The sequence below is a fragment of the Lygodium microphyllum genome, chromosome 21 (genome assembly GCF_053477565.2).
Source record: "Lygodium microphyllum isolate KBCC chromosome 21, Lygodium_microphyllum_v1.1.10, whole genome shotgun sequence".
NCBI lineage: Eukaryota > Viridiplantae > Streptophyta > Polypodiopsida > Schizaeales > Lygodiaceae > Lygodium > Lygodium microphyllum.
Window position 1 is genome coordinate 63,929,796 of NC_141155.1, and position 11,116 is coordinate 63,940,911.

At 40.4% G+C, this 11,116-nt stretch overlaps 1 protein-coding gene across 1 annotated transcript; it reads right to left on the reverse strand.

Moving 5' to 3' along the window:
• Nucleotides 1-495: 495 nt before the first annotated feature.
• LOC148018082 (uncharacterized) lies at nucleotides 496-1,201 on the reverse strand. Its single transcript, XM_087661544.1, has 3 exons — nucleotides 997-1,201; nucleotides 763-868; nucleotides 496-697 (listed from the first exon to the last, which is right to left on the reverse strand). Exons 1-3 carry the CDS (start codon nucleotides 1,199-1,201, stop codon nucleotides 496-498), a joined length of 513 nt encoding a protein of 170 aa, XP_087517670.1.
• Nucleotides 1,202-11,116: the final 9,915 nt, after the last annotated feature.

Consider the following 11,116-nt stretch of genomic DNA (forward strand, 5'->3'; position numbering starts at 1 on the left):
CACCTTTTGAAGTTATTTATGGACATAGATTATCTACACCTGTTGCATCTTTGTCTAATAGAATACAAAGTGCCGATGATATTGCTGTTATGCATAACACTATTTTTGATGAGGTAAAGGATATGATTGCTAAAGCCCAACAATCATATACCAAACAAGCCAACAAGAAAAGACAAGCCATGAATTTCAAAATTGATGATTATGTTTGGCTTAGAATAGAGAAACGTAGACTGCAAAGTGTAGATAGACATCCAGTTGTTAAATTAGCCCCTAGATTCTACGGACCATTTAGAATCATTCATAAGATTAATGACAATGCATTCAAGTTAGAATTGCCATCTCATTGGAAAATTCATAATACATTTCATATTAGTTTATTGAGACCATTTAGAGGACAATTACCTATCCACCCTGTATATGAAAACCCACCTTTATTAGAAGAAGAGACTGAAATACTTGAACCAGAAGCCATCATAGACACTGACTACATGACCACTAGAACTGGCCGAAGGTATTTACGCCTGCGCTCCACACATCGACGTGGGAGCCATAGTAGCCCTTGCCGGCCACTATCTCCGGTGCCATGTAGCTTGGCGTCCCCACCACGCCCATCAATGGTGTTGACTGGATCCCCTCCTTCGCATCCCAAATGCTAGCCGAAGTCCGCCAAGCGCAATGACCTAAGGTCGCCTCTTCTCTGGAATAGAATATTGTCTGGCTTCAAATCCCGATGTGCAACCCCTAGCTCTCTCATGGCTGAACTTCACAGCTCGCATGACTTGTTCAAGCACTAGCCTTGCCTCCCCTTCGCTCAGGCCACCACCACCATGTAGTACATCATTAGTGCAACTATTCTTATGGCTTATTGCTGTAATACCAGGCATATGGTCACCATTGTACTTGACTGGTCTGTAGGCGCATGTCTAGCATTGTCCAGGAGATCGGCAAGGCTACCGCCGTAGCACAAGTCCATGAACAGACATTACATGCTCTCACCTGTACGCATGCCTTTGAAGCAGACCACCGGCCTTTCCATTCCTGGATAGCCGTTACATTGCACCCTGGACTTCGATGATCCGTCAGCCTCCTCGGTCACTACTATGTAATGTAGGAGCCTGTCCATGGCCCTTACCTCATGGATGTTGGCCGCGGAGTTATCACGCACAACGTCATTCCCCTCATCGTCTTTGGTCGCGGCCATGATCGGCAAGGCTTTGCAGGCGAACTCCATCCTGCTGGACGAGTCACGAACCCTGATAACGTGGCCAAATCCTCCGCGCCCAAGGAACCCCACCACTTCCATAGGATGTTTTGATGTGTGTGAGAGAAGACGTTGGGCAGGCGGAGCAAGTAGTAGTGGTAATGCTACTCTGAGAGAGAAGGAATTAGACGCTGGCAGAGAGAGATGCCGGGCGGCTGCTACAGGTGATCAGTTGCAGGAATGCACTTAACAGAGTAGCACACAGAGAAGAGAAAAGAATCAGTCTATACGACCCAGCTGGAGAAGAACGTGGTTGGCGACGATTGCAAATATTTACACGACTACAGTATTGCGAGAGCAATATACGTGATTATAGTTGCCAAACAAGAAGAAATGGAATCACTACAACAAAAAGGCCTCTTAGATGCACTTTTAGACGCGAATTTTGAATATAGAGAAAATCTTATGAGCATATCTACCCGCTCGTCTATTTGCGCGTCTACAAATTCGTGTCTATAATCGCATGTATGGAGAAATTTACATGCAGAAATAGATGTGTAATAGACGCGCATATACATGCGTGAATACAAGCATATAAAAAAACCAAAATTGTTATTTATTTAATTTCTTTTGTGCGTCTACCAACATGTCTACATGGCAAATTAGACAAGCATATAGACATGCCTATACACACACTTTTACAAGCCCCCATAGACGCGAATGTAAATTAAAAAATATTTTTTTAAAGATATTTAATTTCTTTTTTTAAATTTGAATTATGTAGCGCGTGTATGAGTGCGTATACTCTGCATTTTAGATGCGCTTATAAATGCACGTTTTGTGCAATTTAGACACGCAGATAGACGCGCAAAACAGAACTAGAAAAAAAAAAACCAGACGTGTATAAGCGCATGTAGTCTGCATTATAGACGCGCGAATAAACGCGAATTATCTGCAATTTAGACGTGCTGATAGATGCACAAAACAGAACTGGAAAAAAAGAACCAGAGAGCATGTGGCTTTGCAACCACATGCTCTCTGGTTTTTTTTTCCCCCTTCCATACATTAGATTGTGTATTTAGGAAAAAGAAAATGTATCTTACGGACACGAGAATTGAAAGTAAAAGTCCATATATTCATTATATATCAAAGCATTTACAAGGGAAGTTTTGAGCGCTTGCAACCTAAAGCGTGGCCGCAAGTAGTAGGCTCAAAGAGATATAATATATATACAAGAAAAGAAGGCCTCATGAGAAGGTATGGTACTCCTCTACAATCTGAAGAGGAAACATCCTCGCTAGTACCACCATGGCTACTAGCATCGCTATTCCCCTCCTGGCTATGCTCCACATCCGGGTTCACCTACACATACAAAAGATCAGGGTTGCTTACATAGACAAGGTGGAGAAAAAGTTATAATTAGTTATACTTTTAATAAGAAAGTAAGAAAAACATACCTCCTCTGGCTGTCGAATCCTCATGGCCCAGTTGTATTTGGTGCGCAGATTGGTCGCAGTATGCTCACGTAGTGAATCCCGGAAGGTCCCCAAGAATAATGAACTCTACCTTTTTGCACAAAAAACAATGTAAAAAGCATGAATGACAAGAGCAAGAGACCAATTGGGTTCAATCTCCCCCCATGCCTTGTGTGAGCGCTTCACAAAGCATGTATTTTATGTATATTTCCATCTTCATGCTCAATAATAGCCCAATTTACAAAAATATGACAAGCTTTTAGCTTTTGAGTTTTCCTTTTACAAAAATAGGAAATAAAGCTATTGGACGGTGCTCATAGAGTCTGGCACGCCCAACACAATGTCCCAAATAGAAATAACATATCCGTGCGCATAGGCGCATACAAAATAATAATAAATAATCAATGCCTCAATAGACATGACAAAAGATAAGCGTGGCGCCTATCAAAATATAATCCATAGGTCGAATACTCACTAGACTCCAATGCTTTCCTCCGCCCACTGCTGCTATCTCTACACATCAACTGAAGCATTCACAATCGTTAGTAAAATAATACAATTAAACCGACAAAAGTGAATACCTAGCAGTCTTCAGCTACATAAATAAATCAACTGGTTAGAAATAAATCCTAACCTTAATTTATTACGAGTGCGCACTCTAAACTCATAAACGTTTATTAATTTAATATGCATTTTGCGGAATCACCCGCTATGGAATCACCCATGTACACACTAAATTAATGAAACGCCCGAAAAGGACAGGTGTCCCCATCAACTTCTTGCACAAAGAATCCACTTTGTGTATGAGCCCCGGTCATCTAAGTTTACGGAATCCACCATAAAACCTCACGGAATCCACCATGGCACGAAATCCATCGTGGAATATGCCTCCTGGCATCATACCCCCGGGGTGGGATAGCAATTGACCTCAATTGCTATTAGCTCAATGTGGAGCTAACAGAGTGGGGAAAGCATTTAAGTCTCTAGTGTGCATCCATTGTGCTTCCTCTACAGGATGGTTCTTAAATTTTACTAGATATCTAGAATACCTTCGGCCAGTTCTAGTGGTCATAAAGTCAGTGTCTATGATAGATTCTAGTTCAAGTATTTCAGTCTCTTCCTCTAATAAAGGTGGGTTTTCATAAACAGGGTGGACAGGTAATTGGCCTCTAAATGGTCTCAATAAGCTAATGTGAAATGTATTGTGAATTTTCCAATGAGATGGTAATTCTAACTTGAATGCATTATCATTAATTTTATGAATGATTCTAAATGGTCCATAGAATCTAGGAGCTAATTTGACAACTGGATGTCTATCTACATTTTGCAGTCTACGTTTTTCTATTCTCAGCCAAACATAATCATCAACTTTGAAATTCATGGCTTGTCTTTTCTTGTTGGCTTGTTTGGTATATGATTGCTGGGCTTTAGCAATCATATCTTTAACCTCATCAAAAATACTGTTATGCATACTAGCAATATCATCAGCACTTTGAATTCTATTAGACAAAGATGCAATAGGTGTAGATAATCTATATCCATAAATGACTTCAAACGGTGCTTTCTTTGTAGATGTGTGCGGTGTATTGTTATATGCAAACTGTAATAAATGCAAATGAGTGTCCCATGTCTGAGGTTTAGAAATAGTATATGCAGGTAAAAGATCTAGAATGGTGCTGTTTGTGGCTTCTGTTTGTCCATTTGTTTCTGGATGAAATGCAGATGAGAAATCAATCTTGGTGCCTAAATTAGCAAACAGTGTAATCCAAAAATTGTTATAAAATCTAGAATCACGATCTGAAATGATAACTTTGGGCAATCCATGGTTAGTAAAAACAGTTTTAAAAAACAATTGTGCTGCCTGTGATGCTGTTAAAGTTTTCTTACATGGAATGAAGTATGCTTGCTTACTAAATCTATCTATAATTGTCCAAATCATATTATGGTTAGAGTTAGTATTTGGTAAACCAGTAATGAAATCCATAGAAATTTGTTCCCAAGTGTTAGATGGAATAGACAAAGGCACTAGTAATCCATACTGTTTACCATGATGTCTCTTAACTCTTTGACAAATCAAACATTCAGAAACGAAATTAGATACATCTGCATCCATATGCGGCCAATAAAAATCTTCAGTTAACATACGTAATGTAGATATGATACCTCTATGACCTTGATATGGGGGACAATGAATTTCATTCAAAACAAAAGATCGGAATGGAATAGTAACACACAGTCTCTTTTCATAAAACAGAAATCCATCATTATATGACAATGAATCAACAGGAATGAAATTATTTTGAACTAATTTATTCCAATCAGAAGGAAAAGTAATATCCTGGTGAGATGTATCTTTCATAGCAATCAAAGAATCAAAAGATATAACAGAAATATTATGAATTGCAGGTCTTCTACTCAGTGCAGGTCTTTTCCAGGTTGGTATTGAATTGCAGGTCTTTTCCAGGTTGGTATTGAATGATAGGATGAAAACTTTGAATAAAGGAAGCCCATTTGATATGATGATCAGAGATTTGGGGTTGGCTAAGTAAATGTCTAATGCTTTGCTGGTCGGTCTTTATCATGAATTCTGAACCCATTAAGTAGTGTTTCCACTGTCTTAATGCTTGTACAACTGCTAATAGTTCTTTGTCATATGTAGAATATTTCAGCTCAGAGGGTTTCAGCTTACAACTAGAATATGCTATAGGATGATTGTCTTGCATTAGTACGGCTCCTATTCTTGATCCGCTAGCATCAGTCACAACTAGAAAGAATGGTCTATTAAAGTCAGGCAACTGTAAAATAGGGGCATCGGTTAATGCATGTTTTAGTAAGTCAAAGGATTTCTGCTGATTTTCAGTCCATTGATAAACAATTCCTTTCTTGAGAAGTTTTGTTAATGGTAAAGCAAGTAATGAAAAATTACGTACAAACTTTCTATAGAAACTAGCAAGACTAAGGAATGAGCGAACTCATACATGTTTTTAGGAACAGGCCAATTCAATATTGCATCAATTTTCTTAGGATCAACTTTAATTCCTTCAGATGATACAATATGACCTAAATACTCAATTTCTATCTTAAAGAATTCACTCTTTTCAGGATTTGCAAATAGTTGATTTTCTTTCAATAACTGAAAAACTAATGACAAATGCTCATAATGCTCTTTCTCATTTTGACTAAACACCAAAATATCATCAAAGAAAACAATCACACAGTACTGATATTTCAAAAAGATACGGTTCATCATTCTACTAAAGGTAGCAGGTGCATTAGTCAATCCGAATGGCATGACTAAGAATTCGTAATGGCCAAACTGTGTTCCGAATGCAGTCTTAAATATGTCAGATTTATCTAGCCTCACCTGATGATATCCAGACTTAAGGTCAATTTTACTAAATATAGAAGATCCTTGCAGTTTGTCCATAAGGTCATCAACTCTAGGAATAGGATACCTATTCTTTACAGTGATCTTATTTAAGGCTCGGTAGTCAATACACATACGATAGGTATTATTCTTTTTCTTGACTAAAAGTACAGGTATACCGAATGGAGAACTGCTAGGTCGAATTAAGCCTCTATTTAGTAATTCTTCAACTTGACTCTCGATTTCTTTTTGCTCTATCTGATTGTGCCTATATGGTGCTTTGCAAGGTGGTTGTGTGCCAGGGATCAAATCAATCTTATGGTCTTCTGGACGTGAAGGAGGTAAACCTGGTGGTAGGTCTTCTGCAAAACAGTCCTTAAAATATGCAAGAAATTCCTTATGCCTAGGGTGCATATGATTTTTCTTTGCTTGCAATTCATTCACCCAAATGAGATATGATTTACTACTCTTGCATAATGCACGTTTAGCTTGAGTATGTGAAAGCAGTGGAAAAACATTAGATTCATGCATACCATATAATGTAATAGATCTTCCTTGAAAATTAATATTCATTGTGTGTGTGGCATAATCTATATCTGGATTATGCTGGTGTCGCCAAGGAATTCCTAAAATAATGTTACTCGACTGTAATGGAACAACTAAGAAATTTCTTCTTTCAGTGTATGAACCAATTTGAATCTCTAAATCTTGTACTTCTTGTGTACCATTATACCTAGTACCTAAAAATGCAGCTTTTATGCGATAGTGCGTAGGTACAGTCTGTAATTTCAATTCCTTTACCAATTTTGCTGAAATAAAATCATGAGTACTACCATCATCATGCAAGATAGTCTTTTCCTTTCCATGCACCAAACATTTCATAGTCAATAATGAATGTGGAGTAGGCATACCTGGTAAAGTGTCGGAAGTAGTAGTAGTGTCATCCTCATCTTCAGTGAAATCAGGCATATCCTCATGCTCGTCTTCGTCCATGGCTCCAAGATAGTTGATATGAGCTGGTGGCTTCTTTGAATGACAATTTGCTGCGAGATGTCCAGGCTGGTGACATTTATAGCATACTATTGGCTTGGCTTTGGTTACATTATTTACAATGGCTAGAAGTCTAGGTACATTTGGATTTGGCTGTGGGATAGGCTTAGGATTTGGGTTGACATTGGATGGTAATGCAGGTGGTTTAGCCCAATTCTTGCGGAAAGATGGTGAAGAGAAACGACCTCGATTAAATCTTTTAAAATTGGAATTGAATTGTTTAGATCCATAATTACCATTGGCTTGTAATTGCTGTGGTCGTCTGTCTCTACCGCGTAGCTTATCTTCAGTGTCGTGAGCTAGTGAGATGGCGTCTTCAAGGGTAGCAGGCTTGAACATGTTCACTTCAGCGTAGTAATATCCAAGAAGTCCAGACATATACTTCCGCTTATGTGTCCTCTCTGGTACCTCTTCAAGCATGCGTAGCTGTAGGAGTGCATTCCAAAAATGCTCTGTATACTGAGGAATAGGCTCACGATCCCGTTGTTGAAGTAGATCCCATTGCTTGATAGCCTTCTCATAAAATTGCGGTGGAAGGAAATTCTGCATGAACTTCTTCTTGAAATCTTCCCAAGTAGCAGGACATTCTATGCTCTTGCGTACTACAGTCCACCAAAGTGATGCTCTGTCTACCAAATGATTAGTAACATACTTGATTTTATCTTTTTCTGGATAGGTTTCCTCATGGAAATAGTCATCAAATTGACTAATGAATGATAAAACAGTCTTTCCTTCTCGTATGCCATTGAAAGTGCGAAATTTGAAACTTCGTTTACTTATCTTTGATTCCTTGCGAATGGTTTGAGCTTCAAGAGTGGCGTCGATGGTACGTCGAATTAAATCGTCAGCTTGAGGTTTTTCTTTGTCAGTAGATGCTCTTTGTAATTTTGCCAATTACGCTTGCAATGCTTGCCTGGCCTTTCGTTCTTCTTCCAATTGCATCATGATTAGGTCTAGCTTTTGTTCCATGGTAGGCTCAGGTAGGTCGTCTTCAGCCATAGGATCATCCATATGTGGTTCCGTCATCCTGTAAAACTTAAAAGACCTTTCTCACTCAAAATCAGGTTAGCGGGATGAGCGTAGCTCAAATCCGGGGTTATAAGGCTATGTGTTTTTGGATATTTCTTTCTCAATTTTCAGAAAATCTGCGATATTTCCTTCTTCGTATGCTGAAAATACTTCAGCAGACCTGCGTATGGGTAGAATACTTTGCCACGAACAACTTTGCAGTTCGGAGTTTCTGCGCAGGAACAACCCTTCTAGGAGTTTTGAGCACTAATTAGTTCTGACTCCAGTTGACTAGTCTGACTTACAGAGTTGCAGACTTAGGTGACTTGCAGAGTTGCAGACTTAGCGGACTTAGTGAACTTTCAGGACTTGATCACGATTGACTTGCAGAACTTGATTTCTGGAGTGCAGGACCTGAAGTTTGGTGATTTGCTTGCCTTGTGGGACTTGATTAAGCTTAATGCTTAAGCTTAATAGCTTAAGCTTATGGAAGGGGGGGTAATTTTGAAAAACGGCGCAGATCGTGGAGGATGAGGGCAGCCATTTTCTCACGTCGCGCAAATTTTGAACCCCCTCTTAGACCTCGATGGCAGATTTTGAAGCTTATGAGGCTTCCCTTAAGCTTTTAAGCTGGATTACTAAGCTTTTGAAAAAGGTAGTTATGGAAGATCTTACTGTATATCCACGACTTGTTTATGGAGATGAGGGAGTGGTCCTCCGCCTGTACAGCCTGGTCCTTCGCGATCTAAGAGTAGAAATAGGGGTTCTTGATCGCCAGAAGTCTGCCTGTATTGACGGTTCACGACGAGATTGACTGTAGAGCCCGATCGTTCCAGGAGCTCCGCCTTCGCACGAGATGGGTAGCGATTGGAAGCTCTTGATCTCAGCTCCGCTCTGATACCATTGGTGCGCAGATCGGTCACAGTATGCTCACGTAGTGAATCCCGGAAGGTCCCCAAGAACAATGAACTCTACCTTTTTGCACAAAAAACAATGTAAAAAGCATGAACGACAAGAGCAAGAGACCAATTGGATTCAATCTCCCCCCATGCCTTGTGTGAGCGCTTCACAAAGCATGTATTTTATGTATATTTCCATCTTCATGCTCAATAATAGCCCAATTTACAAAAATATGACAAGCTTTTAGCTTTTGAGTTTGCCTTTTATAAAATAGGAAATAAAGCTATTGGACGGTGCCCATAGAGTCTGGCACGCCCAACACAATGTCCCAAATAGAAATAACATATCCGTGCGCATAGGCGCATACAAAATAATAATAAATAATCGATGCCTCAATAGACATGATAAAATATAGGCGTGGCGCCTATCAAAATATAATCCATAGGTCGAATACTCGCTAGACTCCAATGCTTTCCTCCGCCACTGCTGCTATCTCTACACATCAACTGAAGCATTCACAATCGTTAGTAAAATAATATAATTAAACCGACAAAAGTGAATAACTAGCAGTCTTCAGCTACATAAATAAATCAACTGGTTAGAAATAAATCCTAACCTTAATTTATTACGGGTGCGCACTCTAAACTCATAAACGTTTATTAATTTAATATGCATTTTGCGGAATCACCCGCTATGGAATCACCCATGTACACACTAAATTAATGAAACGCCCGAAAAGGACAGGCGTCCCCATCAACTTCTCGCACAAAGAATTCACTTTGTGTATGAGCCCCGGTCATCTAAGTTTACGGAATCCACCGTAAAACCTCACGGAATCCACCGTGGAATATGCCTCCTGGCATTAGTATTGGTCCTCAGTGATGAGACCCTCCTCATAAAAGTGAAGCCATGTCGCTGCACGATTATGGCCTCGATGGTAATCTACCTCTCTAGGGGTAGGTGTCCTACCAACGATGGTAGTCTGCAAAACATTTAGAGATATACAAACAATTAGACATCACAATATATTAGACTAAAATATATAAAGAATTGAAAGAAATATAAATTTAAAAAAACTAGAAATCAAAATATACTTATAAACTCTGCCTCCCACGACTCTCTGCCGCGTGATCCGTAATGCGACGATCCCATGGTTTCCATTTGGATCCGTCGCGCCTGTGCGTGCTGGTGACTCTTCACTTTCTCACCTGCTTTCTTCTTGGCTTTCTTCCACTCTACGCGGTGGCACGTAGGTGGTCGGCTGTAGGCTCCACGCCCCTCCTCCAGCCTCCACAGTGAGTCCCTGGCCCATGTCATGAGGTGGGATCTTTTGTTGTGAAGCATATCCCTCACTTTTGTACGTCCCCAATCATCTGAGAATCGCTGACCCTCAGGATTTGGGTACCTCCTATGGAGTGCCCTCAACACCTCCTGCCACAAGCCACTTTTCTGATTTTTGAAGGCAATGAAACAATCTTTATACGTCGCATGCACGACGCTCCTCATGTATGCCATTACATCCCTTCCCTCATCATCATGAAATATGCCACCAGCATCTGTAACTCTATAGTACTGGCGTACAACCTCCTCTACATGATGTATTGGTGAGGGTGATCGCTCGCCATCTCCAAGGAAACCCCCACACAACCCTCCTCCTCCCCCTCGACTCTCCCTCCTCCCTCTCTGTCGACTGCCCTCTACCTCGCTGGATGCACGAGCTTCTGCAGATGCACGTGCTTCTGCAGATGCTTGTGCTTCAGCCGATGCACGTGGAGCGCGTGGAGTACTTGCAAATGGAGTACCTACATATGGAGTACTTGCATATGGAGTACCTGTATGTGGAGTACCTGCATGTGGAGTCTGGGAAGTAGTGCCAGGCAAAGACGCCAAAGGCGTCCCAGACATGATACTGAACACCTCGTCCGCTGTGGGAGAGCGGCCAAGGTGTCTGATCATCTCTCCCATGAAGTCTTCCCTACTAGGAAAACCTCCAAAAAATGCATTGACCCCCTGCCAAAGGAGGCCAATGTATCATTCATGCGATCCACATCTGGGTCATTGCTAGATGAACCAGGATATGATATCTACAAAAAAAACACAAGAAAAAGACAAATT